Source organism: Oncorhynchus nerka, linkage group LG20 (genome assembly GCF_034236695.1).
Source record: "Oncorhynchus nerka isolate Pitt River linkage group LG20, Oner_Uvic_2.0, whole genome shotgun sequence".
Classification (NCBI taxonomy): Eukaryota; Metazoa; Chordata; class Actinopteri; order Salmoniformes; family Salmonidae; genus Oncorhynchus; species Oncorhynchus nerka.
Genome location: NC_088415.1, coordinates 94,043,816 through 94,065,983, shown reverse-complemented (window position 1 = coordinate 94,065,983; position 22,168 = coordinate 94,043,816). Strand labels below are relative to the sequence as shown.

General features: G+C 47.0%; 1 protein-coding gene across 2 annotated transcripts in view; it reads left to right on the top strand.

The window, feature by feature from the left end:
• Window positions 1-21,884, top strand: part of LOC115122246 (zinc finger FYVE domain-containing protein 9-like) — a 59,375-nt gene extending 37,491 nt beyond the window's left edge. For both annotated transcript variants that reach the window (XM_065005991.1, XM_065005992.1), the window contains exons 5-19: window positions 4,242-4,341; window positions 5,182-5,289; window positions 5,613-5,785; window positions 6,327-6,459; window positions 7,549-7,686; window positions 7,976-8,131; window positions 15,241-15,465; window positions 15,705-15,787; window positions 16,453-16,557; window positions 17,964-18,114; window positions 18,233-18,313; window positions 20,393-20,558; window positions 20,727-20,832; window positions 21,034-21,210; window positions 21,523-21,884. In XM_065005991.1, the coding sequence (XP_064862063.1) occupies window positions 4,242-4,341; window positions 5,182-5,289; window positions 5,613-5,785; window positions 6,327-6,459; window positions 7,549-7,686; window positions 7,976-8,131; window positions 15,241-15,465; window positions 15,705-15,787; window positions 16,453-16,557; window positions 17,964-18,114; window positions 18,233-18,313; window positions 20,393-20,558; window positions 20,727-20,832; window positions 21,034-21,210; window positions 21,523-21,684 (2,064 nt within the window). In that variant the 3' untranslated portion in view covers window positions 21,685-21,884. The remainder of the gene's footprint in view (window positions 1-4,241; window positions 4,342-5,181; window positions 5,290-5,612; window positions 5,786-6,326; window positions 6,460-7,548; window positions 7,687-7,975; window positions 8,132-15,240; window positions 15,466-15,704; window positions 15,788-16,452; window positions 16,558-17,963; window positions 18,115-18,232; window positions 18,314-20,392; window positions 20,559-20,726; window positions 20,833-21,033; window positions 21,211-21,522) is intronic.
• Window positions 21,885-22,168: the final 284 nt, after the last annotated feature.

Below are 22,168 nucleotides of genomic sequence, written 5' to 3'. Positions count from 1 at the left end.
AGGTGGGTGGAGTCTATACTGCAGGGCCTGTGGAAAGGTGGGTGCAAAGTCTATTATATATTGAACCTTTATTTTGACAGGGAGTCGATGCTAAGACCAAGATCTCTTTTCCAGGTGAGCCCTGTTTAACACAACAATACACATCAATAAACACATTCATATACACATTAAAATACATGTTGGTATACAGGAAAAGTAGACCCCAATCAGAAACAGACACATTCTTCAGGAAATGCCTCCCAATTTTGGAGTGCTTGGGAGATCATTCCACACGCGAGGTGCAGAAACACTGCAAAACAGATGAACTCGGTGGAGATTAAAGGGACCTCCACAGTTAGTCATCCCTGTGGGTCTGGTGACTCGTATGTCTAGAATTTAACAATGAGTGTCTGAGACTTGAGGGCCAGCCTACCTTCTGATACAGAGAGCAGTGATCTATGAGACTGAGGGCCAGCCTACCTTCTGATACAGAGAGCAGTGATCTATGAGACTGGAGGGCCAGCCTACCTTCTGATACAGAGAGCAGTGCATTGATCTATGAGACTGGAGGGCCAGCCTACCTTCTGATACAGAGAGCAGTGATCTATGAGACTGGAGGGCCAGCCTACCTTCTGATACAGAGAGCAGTGATCTATGAGACTGGAGGGCCAGCCTACCTTCTGATACAGAGAGCAGTGATCTATGAGACTGGAGGGCCAGCCTACCTTCTGATACAGAGAGCAGTGATCTATGAGACTGGAGGGCCAGCCTACCTTCTGATACAGAGAGCAGTGATCTATGAGACTTGAGGGCCAGCCTACCTTCTGATACAGAGAGCAGTGCATTGATCTATGAGACTGGAGGGCCAGCCTACCTTCTGATACAGAGAGCAGTGCATTGATCTATGAGACTTGAGGGCCAGCCTACCTTCTGATACAGAGAGCAGTGATCTATGAGACTTGAGGGCCAGCCTACCTTCTGATACAGAGAGCAGTGCATTGATCTATGAGACTTGAGGGCCAGCCTACCTTCTGATACAGAGAGCAGTGATGTGTACTGAATCCATCTCCCGTAATAAAGTGTAGGGCACTATGGGAAACAATACAGGAGCAGCTCTGTTCTCGTCGACCGCGGCTCGGTTCTCTCGTCGACCGCGGCTCGGTTCTCTCGTCGACCGCGGCTCGGTTCTCTCGTCGACTACCACTATAGTCTAAAGCCAGAAGGAATGTCGACTGAATGATTTGTTTTCTGATATTTAACTAAGTTACTTATTCCTATTAAATGAACCCATTTGAATTGTTGAAGCTGAGCTGGGTTGTTCTAGGATAGCTTGGACAGGTCTGGACTGTTGTGGACAAACACTATCTCAATTTCCCAAGGTCACACACCCTCCCTCCCCCCTCCCTCAGCGGGAAGGGAACGCTGTGAGATTTCATTACAAATGTGTGCCTGAACGGTGTGTGGATGAATTCAGTGTATGAGCTGAGTTGGGGTAGAAGCCAGGCTGGAGAGGAGGATGCTTAGCTTTTAAGGTACAGTGGAGGTCGTGACCCGATCTCTCACATGGAGACACGAGATTCTCGCACTCAGGAGCAGGGTCAGGGGGTCAAATCAGGAAGTACACTGAAATTCCATTTGCAATTCTCTTCAATGTGTCTCCAGGTGTAATATAATTGTGTGTCTCTCTCTCTCTCCAGGTGTAATATAATTGTGTCTCTCTCTCTCCAGGTGTAATATAATTGTGTCTCTCTCTCTCTCTCCAGGTGTAATATAATTGTCTCTCTCTCTCTCCAGGTGTAATATAATTCTCTCTCTCTCTCTCTCCAGGTGTAATATAATTCTCTCTCTCTCTCTCCAGGTGTAATATAATTGTGTCTCTCTCTCTCTCTCCAGGTGTAATATAATTGTGTCTCTCTCTCTCTCCAGGTGTAATATAATTGTGTCTCTCTCTCTCTCTCCAGGTGTAATATAATTGGGTCTCTCTCTCTCTCCAGGTGTAATATAATTGTGTCTCTCTCTCTCCAGGTGTAATATAATTGGGTCTCTCTCTCTCTCCAGGTGTAATATAATTGGGTCTCTCTCTCTCTCTCCAGGTGTAATATAATTGGGTCTCTCTCTCTCCAGGTGTAATATAATTGGGTCTCTCTCTCTCCAGGTGTAATATAATTGGGTCTCTCTCTCTCCAGGTGTAATATAATTGGGTCTCTCTCTCTCCAGGTGTAATATAATTGGGTCTCTCTCTCTCCAGGTGTAATATAATTGGGTCTCTCTCTCTCTCTCTCCAGGTGTAATATAATTGGGTCTCTCTCTCTCTCTCTCCAGGTGTAATATAATTGGGTCTCTCTCTCTCTCCAGGTGTAATATAATTGTGTCTCTCTCTCTCTCCAGGTGTAATATAATTGTCTCTCTCTCTCTCTCTCCAGGTGTAATATAATTGTGTCTCTCTCTCTCTCTCCAGGTGTAATATAATTGTGTGTCTCTCTCTCTCTCTCCAGGTGTAATATAATTGTGTCTCTCTCTCTCTCTCTCCAGGTGTAATATAATTGTGTGTCTCTCCAGGTGTAATATAATTGTGTGTCTCTCCAGGTGTAATATAATTGTGTCTCTCTCCAGGTGTAATATAATTGGGTCTCTCTCCAGGTGTAATATAATTCTCTCTCTCTCTCTCTCTCTCTCTCTCTCCAGGTGTAATATAATTGTGTCTCTCTCTCTCTCTCTCCAGGTGTAATATAATTGTGTGTCTCTCTCTCTCTCTCTCTCTCCAGGTGTAATATAATTGTGTGTCTCTCTCTCTCTCTCTCTCTCCAGGTGTAATATAATTGTGTGTCTCTCTCTCTCTCTCCAGGTGTAATATAATTGTGTCTCTCTCTCTCTCTCTCCAGGTGTAATATAATTGTGTCTCTCTCTCTCTCTCTCCAGGTGTAATATAATTGTGTGTCTCTCTCTCTCTCTCCAGGTGTAATATAATTGTGTGTCTCTCTCTCTCTCCAGGTGTAATATAATTGTGTGTCTCTCTCTCTCTCTCTCCAGGTGTAATATAATTGTGTCTCTCTCTCTCTCTCTCCAGGTGTAATATAATTGTGTCTCTCTCTCTCTCCAGGTGTAATATAATTGTGTGTCTCTCTCTCTCTCTCTCTCCAGGTGTAATATAATTGTGTGTCTCTCTCTCTCTCTCTCTCCAGGTGTAATATAATTGTGTGTCTCTCTCTCTCTCCAGGTGTAATATAATTGTGTGTCTCTCTCTCTCTCTCTCTCCAGGTGTAATATAATTGTGTCTCTCTCTCTCCAGGTGTAATATAATTGTGTCTCTCTCTCTCCAGGTGTAATATAATTGTGTGTCTCTCTCTCTCTCTCTCTCTCCAGGTGTAATATAATTGTGTCTCTCTCTCTCTCTCTCTCTCTCTCCAGGTGTAATATAATTGTGTGTCTCTCTCTCTCTCTCTCTCTCCAGGTGTAATATAATTGTGTGTCTCTCTCTCTCTCTCTCCAGGTGTAATATAATTGTGTGTCTCTCTCTCTCTCTCCAGGTGTAATATAATTGTGTGTCTCTCTCTCTCTCCAGGTGTAATATAATTGTGTGTCTCTCTCTCTCTCTCCAGGTGTAATATAATTGTGTCTCTCTCTCTCTCTCCAGGTGTAATATAATTGTGTGTCTCTCTCTCTCTCCAGGTGTAATATAATTGTGTGTCTCTCTCTCTCCAGGTGTAATATAATTGTGTGTCTCTCTCTCTCCAGGTGTAATATAATTGTGTCTCTCTCTCTCCAGGTGTAATATAATTGTGTGTCTCTCTCTCTCTCTCCAGGTGTAATATAATTGTGTGTCTCTCTCTCTCCAGGTGTAATATAATTGTGTCTCTCTCTCTCTCTCCAGGTGTAATATAATTGTGTGTCTCTCTCTCTCTCTCTCTCTCCAGGTGGCCCTCTCTCTCTCTCCAGGTGTAATATAATTGTGTGTCTCTCTCTCTCTCCAGGTGTAATATAATTGTGTGTCTCTCTCTCCAGGTGTAATATAATTGTGTCTCTCTCTCTCCAGGTGTAATATAATTGTGTGTCTCTCTCTCCAGGTGTAATATAATTGTGTGTCTCTCTCTCTCTCTCCAGGTGTAATATAATTGTGTGTGTGTCTCTACAGGTGTAATATAATTGTGTGTCTCTCTCCAGGTGTAATATAATTGTGTGTGTGTCTCTACAGGTGTAATATAATTGTGTGTGTGTGTGTGTCTCTCTACAGGTGTAATATAATTGTGTGTCTCTCTCTCCAGGTGTTCTGTGCTGCCTGCTGCAGCTTGAGGAGCAGACTGATTTACATGGACAGGAAGGAGGCCAGAGTCTGTATCACCTGTCACTCTGCCCTACTGAGTGGTGAGTCACTATTACTACAGATCTAGGATCAGCTAACTCCATCCCTGACCTGAATCATGAGATACTGACTTAACTACAGATCTAGGATCAGCTAACTACATCCCATTCCTGACCTTAACCAATAGGATATTAACACAATACTGATCCTAGATCTGCGTCTAGAATCCACTTCATCTCTACGTCCTACTTCAATATCTTTGCAGTCACTTTGGTTTGGTCTAATTACATTTTTAGGTAAAACTCCTGGCCCTAGTTGTAAGGTATGGAAAAACTCCTGGCCCTAGTTAGTCTACTACTTAATTTCCTGTCAGTTAAATTCCTATACATATCCTCATCATAAATATCTCAAATCAAATTGGGGTTTAATTGAATCGTGTATTTCACTATATCAATCTTCATTCAATATCTCACTATATCAGTCCTGAATCTATATATATAAATATATATATATCCTTATACTGATCCTATATCGCCATGTATTGATCCTACATCTCCCTGTATTGATTCTGTATCTCTATTGATCCTATATTGATCATGTATATCACCCTATATTGATTATATATACATCTCCCTGTATTGATTCTGTATCTCTATTGATCCTATATTGATCATGTATATCACCCTATATTGATTATATATACATCTCCCTGTATTGATCTTGGTCCTATATTGCTCTATATTGATCCTATATCACCCTATATTGATTATATATACATCTCCCTGTATTGATCTTGGTCCTGATCCTATATCACCCTATATTGATTTTATATATCTATATCTCTCCATGTATTGATCGTGGTCCTATATTGATCCTATATCGCCGTCTCCATTTTCCCTCAGCTCATTCGTGGGGGGGTATGTGTGGTGGGTCTAACCAGAGTCCTAACCCCAACAACCCAGCAGAGTACTGCAGTGCCATCCCACCTCTGCAGCCGATCCGCTCAGAGGGTAATAACCTTCTCCGTTCCCCACCTAAACACCAGGGACCTGTTCATTAGGCACCGAACGGGGAAAAACAACTGACTGCAACAGGGAGGCAGAACCTGACCTTTACCCAATAAGAAATGTTCCGTTGTAAAAACGTTTTGTTGTGGTGCGCACTAATGAATACCACCCTGTTTAACCTCTCCCATAGAACATCTGGCACATCTTTCTGTCTCCTTTCCTCTTAATGACCTCCTTTTTCACATATAGGACTAGTTTTCATTCTAGTTGCGTTCTTTTTTGATAATAGTTTTGTTTTCTGTAACCTGTATGTGTGTGTGTCACAGGGTCCACAGGTTTCCACCCGCGGGAGCGGAGGAGGGTGCGGTTTGCAGATGGAATCCTGCCCAATGGGGAAGCAGCGGAATCCCCCAAACGCCTTGCTACCAGCCCCGCCCCCTCGCAAACATTGGCTGTCTCACAGTGTTCCAACAAATCCTTCACTTCTGATTTGCGAGAGGTACAGTTGGCACCAAAGGTCAAAAAATGACATCTTACAGTTTGTTAAAGAGGAATTTTAATATATAAAATTTTAATTTATAATTGATATTCTGAGGTTGGTTTATAGTCCTGCTTGTCAGGTGCTGGGTGAGCAATGACTAACTGACTAGGAGGAAACACGCCTGGACAAGTTGAGCCTGGATCGACTTTAGCATTTCTAGAATGAAACGCCTTTTCTCATACAGACGGCTTCCCCATCATCATCAGTGAAGTGTAACCATGTTGTTTAGTTGTTGCCGTTTGTCTGGACTCGGCCTGGTAGAGTAGCAGCAGGTTAGGAGGTGACTCACCACTCAGCTTGTCTGTAAGTTGAGCCTTTTTAATGCCTTTCTGTCTGTACTGATCTGACTCATCCAAAATGGCTGTAACTTATAACACACACCTCTCTGATTTGTTCAACGTGAATATGAAGGGTTGTCTGCCAATTACACATTTAATCAGCCTTCTACAATTCTCCACACCTGTTTTTCTGTACTTAAACCCTCTCCTCCTCCCTCCAGGCGTTGTCCCCTGCCCCTGCGTCCACCGTGGGAAGCCCTGTAGGCAGCTCCATCAGTCTAATTCCGGAGGACGGACTTCCTCCCATCCTCATCTCAACCGGAGTTAAAGGAGGTGTGAGGGGACACAGCACAGGTGCTTAACCCCCCCCATCCTCACTGTCGATCGCACCTCAACCCCCCATCCTCTGTCGATCGCACCTTAACCCCCCATCCTCACTGTCGATCGCACCTTAACCCCCCATCCTCTGTCGATCGCACCTAACCCCCCATCCTCTGTCGATCGCACCTTAACCCCCCATCCTCTGTCGATCGCACCTTAACCCCCATCCTCTGTCGATCGCACCTTAACCCCCATCCTCTGTCGATCGCACCTTAACCCCCATCCTCTGTCGATCGCACCTTAACCCCCATCCTCTGTCGATCGCACCTTAACCCCCCATCCTCACTGTCGATCGCACCTTAACCCCCCATCCTCTGTCGATCGCACCTTAACCCCCATCCTCACTGTCGATCGCACCTTAACCCCCATCCTCTGTCGATCGCACCTTAACCCCCCATCCTCACTGTCGATCGCACCTTAACCCCCCCATCCTCTGTCGATCGCACCTTAACCCCCATCCTCTGTCGATCGCACCTTAACCCCCATCCTCTGTCGATCGCACCTTAACCCCCATCCTCTGTCGATCGCACCTTAACCCCCATCCTCTGTCGATCGCACCTTAACCTCCCATCCTCTGTCGATCGCACCTTAACCCCCATCCTCTGTCGATCGCACCTTAACCTCCCATCCTCTCTGTCGATCGCACCTTAACCCCCATCCTCTCTGTCGATCGCACCTTAACCCCCCATCCTCTCTGTCGATCGCACCTTAACCCCCCATCCTCTCCCCACCTTAACCCCCCATCCTCTCTGTCGATCGCACCTTAACCCCCATCCTCTCTGTCGATCGCACCTTAACCCCCATCCTCTCTGTCGATCGCACCTTAACCCCCATCCTCTCTGTCGATCGCACCTTAACCCCCATCCTCTCTGTCCGCACCTTAACCCCCATCCTCTCTGTCGATCGACCCCCCCATCCTCTCTGTCGACCGCGCCCCCATCCTCTCTGTCGACCGCCCCCCCCATCCTCTCTGTCGACCGCGCCCCCATCCTCTCTGTCGACCGCCCCCTCCCCATCCTCACTGAATGGGGAAAGGAACCTAGTGTGTTGTTTCTCCATCAGCATCACCACCCTCAGACTATGCGGTGGAGGAGCGTCCCTCTGAGATGGTTCTGATACAGCAGCTGGAGGAGGGAGGTCCTGACCCCTTGGTGTTTGTGCTCAACGCTAACCTGCTGGCTATGGTCAAACTGGTCAACTGTGAGTGTCTCCATAACTCCTTCCAGCTCCAACTAGCTACACATGTATCGTTTCATATATTGTAGATGTCATAATGCCAGTTTATTCTGACATCACTGAGGATCTTGTCTGGTTTGTTTTTCCTCACACTAGTAGAGAAGTAAATATATCATTGAGAGAATATATTTAACCCCCCCCCCCCCCCCCCATATCATCCCACAGTACTATCACTCATTACCTGAATCACATTCTACGATCTATTGCAGAATTATTTTGTTTTCTAACCTTTCCCGGCTCTCCCTTCCTGTAGACGTAAACAGGAAGTGTTGGTATGTGACCACTAAGGGGATGCATGCAGTGGGCCAGGCTGAGGTGGTGGTGCTTCTGCAGTGTCTACCTGACGAGAAGAGCATCCCCAAAGACCTCTTCAGCCACTTTGTACAGCTCTACCAGGAGGCCCTCACAGGTTAGTTTAACCTACCTCCACCAGGAGGCCCTCACAGGTTAGTTTAACCTACCTCCACCAGGAGGCCCTCACAGGTTAGTTTAACCTACCTCCACCAGGAGGCCCTCACAGGTTAGTTTAACCTACCTCCACCAGGAGGCCCTCACAGGTTAGTTTAACCTACCTCCACCAGGAGGCCCTCACAGGTTAGTTTAAACCTCCACCAGGAGGCCCTCACAGGTTAGTTTCCACCAGGAGGCCCTCACAGGTTAGTTTAACCTACCTCCACCAGGAGGCCCTCACAGGTTAGTTTAACCTCCACCAGGAGGCCCTCCACCAGGAGGCCCTCACAGGTTAGTTTAACCTACCTCCACCAGGAGGCCCTCACAGGTTAGTTTAACCTACCTCCACCAGGAGGCCCTCACAGGTTAGTTTAACCTACCTCCACCAGGAGGCCCTCACAGGTTAGTTTAACCTACCTCCACCAGGAGGCCCTCACAGGTTAGTTTAACCTACCTCCACCAGGAGGCCCTCACAGGTTAGTTTAACACCTACTCATTCAAGGGTTTTTCTTTGTTTTTACTATATTCTACATTGTAGAATAATAGTTGAGACATCAACACTATGAAATAACACATATGGAATCATGTACTAACCAAAATGGTGTAAAACAAATCAAAATATATTTGAGATTCTTCAAAGTAGCCACCCTTTGCCTTGATGACAGCTTTGCACACTCTTGGCATTCTCTCAACCAGCTTCACCTGGAATGCTTTTCAAACTGTCTTGAAGGAGTTCCCACATATGCTGAGCACTTGTTGGCTGCTTTTCCTTCACTTGCGGCCCAACTCATCCCAAACCATCTCAAATGGGTTGATGTTGGGTGATTGTGGAGGCCAGGTCACCTGATGCAGCACTCCATCACTCTCCTTCTTGGTAAAATAGCCCCTTACATGCTGACCAGACCGGACACGAGCGTTGCAAAATAAATGTAGAAATCTATGTTATTTATTACACCCACATTGCTCGCGCCAACGAGCGTCTGCGTTGCAAAGGGCTAAAATAGAAGTCAGTTCTATTTCTGATCATGCTGCAAGTCCTGCCTCTCCCATCTCCTTATTAGTTTATAGAAGCAGGTACCCACGTGCCATCTCCTCATTGGTAATACCCATGTGGGTGACTGAAAGACTTAACTGTTTTGCCGGTAGTTGTGGTAATACAATGAAAGGAGGAAGGAAGAGTGATGACTAGAAACGATTCGGTTGGCCGTTTTATGTGTGGATTAATTGTCTGAGTAGAGGACCTTGTGCATTTCAGGTAAAATAACAACTCAATGTTTATATCCCAGCAAGCAAGCTAGCTAAGTCGGACAACTTAACGTTAGCTAGCAGGTGCAAGCTAACTAGCTAAATTGCCATGCATGTTTAATGCTTTTCGACCTGTCCCCAAATTAATGACATTGGTTCAGAGTTTGTTTTGATATTTTACTCTGCGTGTCGTGATCGCGTTTGGTGTGGGGGGGGCAAAATAAATTTAGGCACGTTAGCGCACAATGGCGCACGCGCAGCCGGTTTGGGTACCGTGTTACACAGCCTGGAGGTGTGTTGGGTCATTGTCCTGTTGAAAAACAAATGCTAGTCCCACTAAGCCCAAACCAGATGGGATGGCTTAAGTGTGCCTTGAGTTCTAAATAAATCACAGACAGTGTCACCAGCAAATCACCCCCACAATTTGGACTCATCAGACCAAAGGACACATTTCCACCGGTCTAATGTCCATTGCTCATGTTTCTTGGCCCAAGCAAGACTCTTCTTATTATTGGTTTCCTTTAATAGTGGTTTCTTTGCAGCAATTCAACCATGAAGGCCTGATTCACACAGTCTCCTCTGAACAGTTGATGTTGAGATGTGTCTGTTACTTGAACTCTGAAGCATTTATTTGGGCTGCAATTTCTGAGGCTGGTAACTCCTAATGAACTTCTCCTCTGCAGCAGAGGTAACTCTGGGTCTTCCTTTCCTGTGGCGGTCCTCATGAGAGCCAGTTTCACCCCCCCAATCCTCACTGTCGATCGCGTCTTGATGGTTTTTGAAGAAACTTTCAAAGTTCTAGAAATGTTCAGGCTTGACTGACTCATGTCTTAAAGTAATGGACTGTCGTTTCCCTTTGCTTACTTGAACTTTTCTTGCCATAATATGGACTTGGTCTTTTAACAAATAGGGATATCTTCTGTCCCTACCTCGTCACAACACAACTGATTGGCTCAAACGCATGAAGAAGGAAGGAAATTCCACAAATTAACTTAACAAGTGTGGTGGTTCATTTCTTTACTGTGAAATGAGGAGAGACAAACTTATCACGCAAGTCAGTTATATGTAAACTAAATCTTTATTCACTTATATAAGGTAGCAGATCAATACAACACACACATATATAAAGTGAATCGATTGAGTCTCTACGATAATGATGGCTGGTCAATGAATCACCCTCAGATGATTCGTTGAGAGCCCCGAGACAAAAGTACCAAAGGTCTTTTAGAGCAAATATACACCCCCTTCAGTCTACATGACAAACAACAGATGTATGGAATGAGTCACAATGTTAAGATTTTGTATGAAAGATACTTATAATTCACAGCAGACTGCTGTAAAAACTGTTATCTTTGTGTAGAGACCAAGGTCTGGCCCTGGGGTCATCTCTCCCTGGTACCATATAGAACAGAAACATTAACTCATGCTCTGGAATACGGTCTCTTTAGGTTTTATCACCCAAAAGACATCAGAAATATCCTGTCAGTGTTCTCCCAGAGGTCCATCCTCGGTAGAGTTCACACAGATGAGCGTTCTAACAACCATTTGATGCAATAAAAGTATTCTAACATAATCTTGTAATTGCCCCCATACAAGGTGCACCTGTTAATTGAAATGCATTCCAGGTGACTACCTCATGAAGCTGGTTGAGAGAATGAAAACGGTGTGCAAAGCTGTCATCAAGGCAAAGGGTGGCTTTTTGAAAAATCTCAAATATATTTGTGTTTAACACTTTCTGGGTTACTACATGATTCCATATGTGTTATTTCATAGTTGTGATGTCTTCACTATTATTCTACAATGTAGACAATAGTAAAAAATAAATAAAAACCCTTGAATGAGTAGATGTGTTCTAGAACCTTTGACTGATACTGTATATACATCTCTACTGGAGTGGTTGAGATGGATTTGTACGTCAAGTGACTAGTGGTAGGAGATTAAAATGTGTTTTTAAAAAAAACTTTTATTTAGCTAGGAAACTCCGTTAAGAACAAATTCTTATTCATGACTGCCTACCCCGGTCAAACCCTTCCCCAACCCGGACGACGCTGGGCCCCATGCACTGCCCCATGGGACTCCCGATTATGTCCGGTTGTGATACAGCCCGTGATCGAACCCGGGTCTGTAGTGACGCCGTTAGCACTGCGGCGCAGTGCCTTAGACCGCTGCACCTCTCATATAAACGGGGCTGAAAAGTGACTGGTAGTAGGATATGCAGTGGCCGGTAGGTGGATATGCAGTGGCCGGTAGGTGGATATGCAGTGGCCGGTAGGTGGATATGCAGTGGCCGGTAGGTGGATATGCAGTGGCCGGTAGGTGGATATGCAGTGGCCGGTAGGTGGATATGCAGTGGCGGTAGGTGGCAGTGGCGGTAGTGGGAGTATGCAGTGGCCGGTAGGTGGATATGCAGTATGCAGTGGCCGGTAGGTGGATATGCAGTGGCCGGTAGGTGGATATGCAGTATGCAGTGGCCGGTAGGTGGATATGCAGTATGCAGTGGCCGGTAGGTGGATATGCAGTGGCCGGTAGGAGGATATGCAGTATGCAGTGGCCGGTAGGTGGATGCAGTGGCGGTAGGTGGATATGCAGTGGCCGGTAGGTGGATATGCAGTATGCAGTGGCGGTAGGTGGATATGCAGTATGGGCGGTAGGTGGAGTATGCAGTGGCCGGTAGGTGGATATGCAGTATGCAGTGGCCGGTAGGTGGGCAGTATGCAGTGGCGGTAGGTGTGGTGGCCGGTAGGTGGATATGCAGTATGCAGTGGCCGGTAGGTGGATATGCAGTATGCAGTGGCCGGTAGGTGGATATGCAGTATGCAGTGGCCGGTAGGTGGATATGCAGTATGCAGTGGCCGGTAGGTGGATATGCAGTATGCAGTGGCCGGTAGGTGGATATGCAGTATGCAGGTGGATATGCAGTATGCAGTGGAGTATGCAGTGGGTAGGTGGATATGCAGTGGCCGGTAGGTGGATATGCAGTGGCCGGTAGGTGGATATGCAGTGGCAGTAGGTGGAGGTATGCAGTGGCAGTATGCAGTGGCCGGTAGGTGGATATATGCAGTGGCGGTAGGTGGGAGTATGCAGTGGCCGGTAGGTGGATATGCAGTGGCCGGTAGGTGGATATGCAGTATGCAGTGGCCGGTAGGTGGAGTATGCAGTGGCGGTAGGTGGAGTATGCAGTGGCCGGTAGGTGGAGTATGCAGTGGCCGGTAGGTGGATATGCAGTGTGGCCGGTAGGTGGATATGCAGTGGCCGGTAGGTGGGCAGTATGCAGTGGCCGGTAGTGGATATGGCAGTGGCGGTAGGTGGAGTATGCAGTGGCCGGTAGGTGGCGGTAGGTGGATATGCAGTGGCCGGTAGGTGGATATGCAGTGGCGGTAGGTGGATATGCAGTGGCCGGTAGGTGGATATAGTGGGGTAGGTGGATAGTGGCAGGTGGATATGCAGTGGCCGGTAGGTGGATATGCAGTGGCCGGTAGGTGGATATGCAGTATGCAGTGGCCGGTAGGTGGATATGCAGTATGCAGTGGCCGGTAGGTGGATATGCAGTATGCAGTGGCCGGTAGGAGGATATGCAGTGCCGGTAGGTGGATATGCAGTGGCCGGTATGCAGTGGCCGGTGCAGTGGCCGGTAGGGTGGATATGCAGTGGCCGGTAGGAGGGTATGCAGTGGCGGTGTATGCAGTGGCCGGTAGGAGGGTATGCAGTGGCCGGTAGGTGGGTATGCAGTGGCCGGTAGGTGGGTATGCAGTGGCCGGTAGGTGGGTATGCAGTGGCCGGTAGGTGGGTATGCAGTGGCCGGTAGGAGGGTATGCAGTATGCAGTGGCCGGTAGGTGGATATGCAGTGGCCGGTAGGTGGGTATGCAGTGGCCGGTAGGTGGATATGCAGTATGCAGTGGCCGGTAGGTGGGTATGCAGTGGCCGGTAGGTGGGTATGCAGTGGCCGGTAGGAGGGTATGCAGTATGCAGTGGCCGGTAGGTGGGTATGCAGTGGCCGGTAGGTGGATATGCAGTATGCAGTGGCCGGTAGGTGGATATGCAGTGGCCGGTAGGTGGATATGCAGTGGCCGGTAGGAGGATATGCAGTGGCCGGTAGGTGGATATGCAGTATGCAGTGGCCGGTAGGTGGATATGCATGTAAAATGTCCTCTTTACTGCCTGCTGCTGTAGTGATGGTGAGGCTCGACCTCGTCACTAAATGTAGGTCAAACATTTAGTGTCCTGTTTTCAGGCTCGCTGAGGCGAACGCCTCTGGGAGTCCCTTGTGCCTTAATTATAACAGTTCTAGTGTTGTGTATGATCAAAAGCAGGGCTGTCCAACCCTGTTCCTGGAGAGAGACCCTCCTGTATGTTTTCTGTCCAACCCTGTTCCTGGAGAGAGACCCTCCTGTAGGTTTTTACTCCAACCCTGTTCCTGGAGAGACACCCTCCTGTATGTTTTCTGTCCAACCCTGTTCCTGGAGAGAGACCCTCCTGTAGGTTTTTACTCCAACCCTGTTCCTGGAGAGAGACCCTCCTGTAGGTTTTCTGTCCAACCCTGTTCCTGGAGAGAGACCCTCCTGTATGTTTTCTGTCCAACCCTTACGGAACATACCTGATTCAGCTAGTTAACATTTTGGCGAGCAGCACTAAATTAAGGTTGGACTGAACCTACAGGATGGAAGCTCTTCAGTTGGGCAGCCATGACCTGTAGCTTTTCTTCGATATTTTACAACTGGGAAGATGAAAGCTGTATGTTGGTGGCATTATACTGTATGTGGGCTGGCTTGAATATCTCGGAGATGAGAGGGCTAGTCAATAGGTTGATGAAGACTGCTAGTTGGTACTAGATACTGTACGTCTGTAATGTACAGTCAGTTGGTGACTTGCCGTTATATTTGAAATGTTTTGAGTAAAAGCAGAGTCCTCTGTCTTGCCGTTTGAGTGTATTAAGCTCTAAGCTTCTCACATGGAATTATGCTGAGGAACCGAGTTAGTTTTCATCACATCTACTGCCTGCAGGGAATTCAAAAGAACAGTTGATACCCTTCCTCTTCCTCTCCTCTTCACTGATCCTCTCTCCCGCCTATCCTCTCTGCTCTTCTCCTCCATTGAAGCTGTGAGCTCTGTATTCACTCCTTAATTGCTAAATATAAGATTTTATTTAAAAAATATATTTTACCCATTTTTTTTTTTTTTCTCTCCCCAATTTCGTGTTGTCCAATCGGAAGTTACGATCTTGTCTCATCGCTGCAACTCCCCCAACGGACTCAGGAGAGGCGAACGTCAAGAGCCGTGACCTGCCAAGCAGCACTGCTTCTTGACACAATGCCCACTTAACCCGGAAGCCAGCCGCACCAATGTGTCGGAGGAAACATCTTCCAAGCTGAAGTCAGCTTGCAGGCACCCGGCCCACCACAAGGAGTCGCTAGTGCACGATGATCCAAGAAAAACCCTCCCCTAACTCAGACAATGCTGTGCCAAATAAATGTGTTTAACACTTACTCTTCTAGCCCCACCTCTCCTCTCCAATTGGGTCATTCGTTCTTCACCTCTCCTCCTTCGCTTCTTCTCCTCCTTCGCTTCTTCTCCTCCTTCGCTTCTTCTCCTGCTTCGCTTCTTCTCCTGCTTCGCTTCTTCTCCTGCTTCGCTTCTTCTCCTCCTTCGCTTCTTCCCTCCCTTTCCTCTCCTCCTTCGCTTCTTCTCCTTCTCCTCCCTTTCTTCTCCTCCTTCGCTTCTTCTCCTTCTCCTCCCTTTCCTCTTCTCCTCCTTCGCTTCTTCTCCTTCTCCTTCTTCCCTCCCTTTCCTCCTCCTCCACCCATATTCTCCTCCTCTCCCTCCAGGTAATGTTCTGACCCACCTGGGCCATTCGTTCTTCACCCAGAGTTTCCTGGGCAGCAGGGAGCATGGAGGGTTCCTCTACGTCTCCCCGTCTTTCCAGTCCCTCCAGGACCTGATGCTCCCCAACCCCCCCTACCTGTTTGGGGTGTTGCTACAGAAGTGGGAGACCCCCTGGGCCAAGATGTTCCCCATCAGACTCATGCTGCGGCTGGGCGCCGAGTACAGATGTGAGTACGGAGGGATGGGTTAGCTTTGGGATGGGTTGGTTTGGGTTAGCTTTGGGATGGGTTGGTTTGGGTTAGCTTTGGGATGGGTTAGCTTTGGGATGGGTTAGTTTGGGGTTGAATTTATTTTAAAAAATTGAGCGGCTGGGCACAATTTAATGTCCTGGCAACTCTGTAATTGTTCAGTTTCTAAAAGGTTTTCTGTTTCATGCCCTACTGAACCTGCTGGTTGTGTGTTTCAGTCTACCCCTGCCCTCTGTTCAGTGTGCGGTTCAGGAAACCCCTGTTTGGAGAGGCAGGTCACACCATCATGACCCTGCTAGTGGTAAGAATCATGGCGTAACTTCTTCTGTATCACACATACAGATCTGGGACCAGGCGTACAGAATGTGAACTGTTTATGTGCTATAATGTTATGCATCTACAGGACTTCTGTAACTACCAGTACACATTGTCCATGGTGAAGGGTCTATATAATATAATGTACCTACAGGACTTCCGTAACTACCAGTACACGTTGTCCATGGTGAAGGGTCTATATAATATAATATAATATACCTACAGGACTTCTGTAACTACCAGTACACGTTGTCCCTGGTGAAGGGTCTATATAATATAATATAATGTATCTACAGGACTTCTGTAACTACCAGTACATTTTGTCCCTGGTGAAGGGTCTATATAATATAATATAATATAATATATCTACAGGACTTCTGTAACTACCAGTACACGTTGTCCATGGTGAAGGGTCTATATAATATAATATAATGTACCTACAGGACTTCTGTAACTACCAGTACACGTTGTCCCTGGTGAAGGGTCTATATAATATAATATAATGTATCTACAGGACTTCTGTAACTACCAGTACATTTTGTCCCTGGTGAAGGGTCTATATAATATAATATATCTACAGGACTTCTGTAACTACCAGTACACGTTGTCCATGGTGAAGGGTCTATATAATATAATATAATGTACCTACAGGACTTCCGTAACTACCAGTACACGTTGTCCATGGTGAAGGGTCTGGTGGTGGACATGGAGGTGAAGAAGACCTGCATCAAGATCCCCAGCAACCGATACAACGAGGTGAGGCTGTCAACCATTCATATTGCTTCCTAGTGAGGTGTTCTGCCAATCACTAGACACCACGGTCCTAAAACCAGAGAAGACCAACATCATGTACAGTCGCCTGGAATCCACACTGAATATGGTTCCTTTTCCCTTTAACTGCCTTCATTGGTATGTAGTAGCTGTAGTATAGCCAAGTAGTATAGTATGTAGTAGCTGTAGTATAGTATGTAGTAGCTGTAGTATAGTATGTAGTAGCTGTAGTATAGTATGTAGTAGCTGTAGTATAGTATGTAGTAGCTGTAGTATAGTATGTAGTAGCTGTAATGTAGTAGCTGTAATGTAGTAGCTGTAGTGTAGTATAGTATAGTATGTAGTAGCTGTAGTGTAGTATAGTATGTAGTAGCTGTAGTGTAGTATAGTATGTAGTAGCTGTAGTATAGCCAAGATGTGTGTTACAGCGGCCTCCTGAGCCTCCTGACCACAACTAGCGGCCTCCTGAGCACAACTAGCGACCACAACTAGCGGCCTCCTGAGCACAACTAGCGGCCTCCTGAGCACAACTAGCGGCCTCCTGACCACAACTAGCGGCCTCCTGACCACAACTAGTGGCCTCCTGGCCACAACTAGCGACCACAACTAGCGGCCTCCTGACCACAACTAGCGGCCTCCTGACCACAACTAGCGGCCTCCTGGCCACAACTAGCGACCACAACCACAACTAGCGGCCTCCTGGCCACAACTAGTGGCCTCCTGGCCACAACTAGCGACCACAACTAGCCTCCTGACCACAACTAGCGGCCTCCTGACCACAACTAGCGACCACAACTAGCGGCCTCCTGGCCACAACTAGCGACCACAACTAGCGGCCTCCTGACCACAACTAGCGACCACAACTAGCGGCCTCCTGACCACAACTAGCGACCACAACTAGCGGCCTCCTGGCCACAACTAGCGACCACAACTAGCGGCCTCCTGGCCACAACTAGCGACCACAACTAGCGGCCTCCTGGCCACAACTAGCGACCACAACTAGCGGCCTCCTGACCACAACTAGCGGCCTCCTGACCACAACTAGCGGCCTCCTGACCACAACTAGCGGCCGCCTGACCACAACTAGCGGCCGCCTGACCACAACTCTTCAGACCCTGGTTTCCCCAAAGCAACTTAAGGCTAGTTAGTTAATCGTTAAACTTTTGTAGTGAGCATCGTTAAATCTCCCCAGCTGTTTCCCAATCCTATAGTTGTTAACGTGTCACTTGAAAACGCTCGTAATCGAACTCCCCTCTAATCTAACTCTACCAGACTGAACAGACTAGGTTACCAGACTAGGTTACCAGACTAGGTTACCAGACTAGGTTACCAGGCTATTACCAGACTGAACAGACTATTGCGAGACTATACAGTCTTTATATTCCCTGCAGCTGATGAAGGCGATGAACAAGTCCAATGAACACGTCTTGGCCATGGGGGCGTGTTTCAACGAGCTGGCCGACTCCCACCTGGTGTGTATTCAGAACGACGACGGAAACTACCAGACACAGGCCATCAGTATCCACCACCAACCACGCAAAGGTATACACACACACACACACACACACACACGACATGGGGAGTCAAGTCATAGTTTATCAAATGGACTACCAAAACCATGGCTGCAATCAATATCAATATTTCATGTTTTTTCTTCCAGTGACTGGAGCCTGCTTCTTTGTGTTCAGTGGTTCTCTGAAGGCATCTTCTGGATACCTGGCCAAGACCAGCATTGTGGAGGGTACAACATCCTACAATATCTCCAAATTAGAGACTGCATTTTCAATATCCCGTCATGGGGAATTAAGGACCTCTTATTGACTAATGTCAGAGCACACACACAGTGTATGTGTGCTAGATTAGGTTTTTTCAAACTCTGGACGGACGGGAAAATAGACTACGTTTATTAAGGTGAGGCACATTTGTGTCAAAACAAAAAGATACACGTCTAATAACACAATTCTATTATAGAACGTTGTGTGTTCTGAATGTGCATATGCAAACGAAGCGCCACCACTACTATCAGTAGTCAAAGCTGTACGAGCGCAAGTAGCCAAACGAGCCGGGCCATGTGTTTACAATACCGCGTTGGTGAAAATGGCACATGGGCTACTAACAGCTTACTACACAACAAACACTTATGTATACTGTAGCTAAGGAAGTAATGCTGTAGCTAAGGAAGTAATGCTGTAGCTAAGGAAGTAATGCTGTAGCTAAGGAAGTAATGCTGTAGCTAAGGAAGTAATGCTGTAGTTAAGGAAGTAGTACTATCTCCCTGGTATATCATTTATGCAGCACCATACAAGACATTTTTGGACTCATTTTTGTTAAGGTGGTGCAGCGGTCCTTTGTTGGCAAATTTTGTCTTCCAAACTTTGATCCAAGTCTGGCATTCGCTGGATTTATGGTGGGAACTCGGAACCAAAAAACACAGCCAGTCCACTGAATAAGCAGGCTAACGTTAGCGGTTTCTTTGCAACGCTTGCAGTTAGCCACCGATTCCATTCCAAACGACTCGTTGTTGATTTTGCGATTTCCAACTTGTGTCAACTTTATGTGCAATGGCCGATGAGTACCGATACCCTTTTTTATCTATAATTTCTCTTCTTGTGAGAAGGATAAAAAAAGGATTTGCCAGTAGATTGTCGACTGCTAGCTAAGACATTGAAAGTCAGTCCAATCAAAGCTACTGTAGATATGTGATGTCATTCTATCTGTGGCCAATGACCTTGAGCCTTCTTGGATGGGCACTTCTAATAGAACTCTATGGGAGAAGCCAAGGGGAAAACCATTTTCGAGCTCTGACCTTAGAATTGGGGATGACGTAATGTCCCATGAGTTACATAAAGCAGAGCCAATCAGGCGCAACGCTCTGTATTTTCAGCTTGCTAGCCCCAACACCACAGAAAGCGACCATGTTTGATTGCGGCTTTATTAACTCAATTACTACTTTTTAAACGTTTTTTAAAAACATTTCTTGCAAACTGATATGTGACACGTATTAACGCCAAAACCATTTTTTCACCTAAGTGTGGTGCTCAAAACAGGTGGGGCTGCCACTGCCTATTTACATTGATCATCTTTGAGACGTTTCTACAACTTGGAGTCCACCTGTGGTCAATTGATTGGACATGATTTGGAAAGGCACACACCTGTCTATATAAGGTCCCACAGTTGACAGTGCAGGTCAGAGCAAAAACCATGAGGTCGAAGAGATACTTAATGAGAACCTGCTCCATTGCACTCAGGACCTCAGACTGGGGGGGGTTCACAAGGACAACGACCCTAAGCACACAGCCAAGACAACGCAGGAGTAACATCGGGACAAGCCTCTGAATGTCCTTGAGTGGCCCAGCCAGAGCCCGGACTTAAATCTGATCGAACATCTCTGGAGAGACCTGAAAATAGCTGTGCTGTGACGCTCCGCATCCAACCTGACAGAGCTTGAGAGGATCTGCAGAGAAGAATGGGAGAAACACCCCAAATACATGTGTACCAAGCTTGTACGTCATACCCAAGAAGACTTAATGGAGGCTATAATCGCTGCCAAATATGCTTCAACAAAGTACTGAGTAAAGGGTCTGAATACTTACGTAAATGTGATATTTCAGTGTTTAATTTGGTATAAATTAGCAAAAATGTAATGACAAAAATGCTTTGTCATTATGGGGTATTGTGATGTCATTATGGGGTATTGTGTGTAGATTGATGAGGGGGAAAAAAACAATTGAATCCATGTTAGAATAAAGCTGTAACATAACAACATGTAGAAAAAGTCTGAATACTTTCCAAAGGCATTGTGTCTGTTGTTCACCTGTAGATGGTGTGATGGTGCAGATCACAGCAGAGACCATGGATGCTCTACGGCAAGCCCTCAGGGACATGAAGGACTTTAGTATCACCTGTGGCTGGGCAGACCAGGAGTGCAGCCGGGAACACGTTCACATACAGTGGATAGATGACGATCGTAACTTTTTCAATAAGGGGTGAGGAAGGGGACTGGGGAATCTCTATACTCTAGTTTCTCTTCTGTGATGTCGTGTCCTAGTGTTCCCTGCCCCTTAATATCCATCTAAAGATGTTTAGAATACTTTTTTAAAGTAAGTGTCTTATCTAAAACACCCCCCCCCCCCCCCCCCCCCGTTCCCTGCCAGGGTAATTAGTCCTATTGATGGGAAGTCTATGGAGTTCATCACCAGTGTGAAAATCTTCCAGGGTTCAGAGTTCAAGGCTAATGGGAAGGTCATCCGCTGGACAGAGGTATGTGATGTCACCCTCCTAAGCAACAACTAGGTTCAGTAAACACAAAGCCAGACAAACATTTTGAAACAGGGAGGCACTACCTGATCTTGTTTTTACTAAGGTGTGAATACGACCTCAAGTTTCCGCTCAAGACAATCTGCAGCGTGTAATAAAACGATATAAAACCATAAAAAATAAACAACATTTACTCCTTTTTAGGTGTTTTTCCTACAGAGTGAGGACCAGCCCAACGGTCTGAGTGACCCTGCTGACCACAGTCGCCTGACGGAGAACGTGGCGAGGGCATTCTGCGTGGCGCTCTGCCCACACCTCAAACTGCTGAAGGAGGAAGGCATGGCTAAGCTGGGCCTACGGGTCACCCTCGAGTCTGACCAGGTACGGACTCGGTTCATCACTCTCTGGCCACACCAGAAATTAATCAAAATCGCAAATCAGAAATGCGCAGGGGCAGACATCGACCAGAAATCGGCGCTGGCATTTCAAACACACTAGCCTGTTTTTTTTCTTCCCTCAAGGCACCCCCACCCCCTCCTCAAGGCACCCACACCACCTCAAGGCACCCCCCCACCACCCCCTCCTCAAGGCACCCACACCACCCCCACCGTGGGAAATAACAGGCCCTACTCCCACCGGTACCTGGTTAGATAAAGGATAACAACGTCCCTTCCCTGTTCTCTTTTCTCCCAGGTGGGTTACCTAGCAGGAAGTAATGGCCAGCCTCTCCTCTCCCATTACCTGAGGGACCTGGACAGTACTCTGATCCCTGTCATCCACAGAGGGGCGTGTCAACTCAGCGAGGGACCTGTCGTCATGGAGCTGGTCTTCTACATCCTGGAAATCCTCTCCTAGGAGACGGATGCACCGCTTAGCAACGGACCAACACCCCGATCTCCTAGTTCTCTCTCTCCCTCTCGTCCTCATCCTCTATTTTTCCTTGCCTCTCCTGTTTTTCAGAGAGAGGCTGTGAGGGGCAGCTAGCTGATGTTGCCATCCCTTCAACAGACAGCTGTGGGGATGGTTACCAGCTAGCTGATGTTGCTATCCCTTCACCAGACTGTTTTCAGAGAGCTATCCCTTCACCAGGCTGTGGGGATGGTTACCAGCTAGCTGATGTTGCCATCCCTTCAACAGACAGCTGTGGGGATGGTTACCAGCTAGCTGATGTTGCTATCCCTTCACCAGACAGACAGCTGTGGGGATGGTTACCAGCTAGCTGATGTTGCTATCCCTTCACCAGCTAGCTGATGTTGCTATCCCTTCACCAGACAGCTGTGGGGATGGTTACCAGCTAGCTGATGTTGCTATCCCTTCAACAGACAGCTGTGGGGATGGT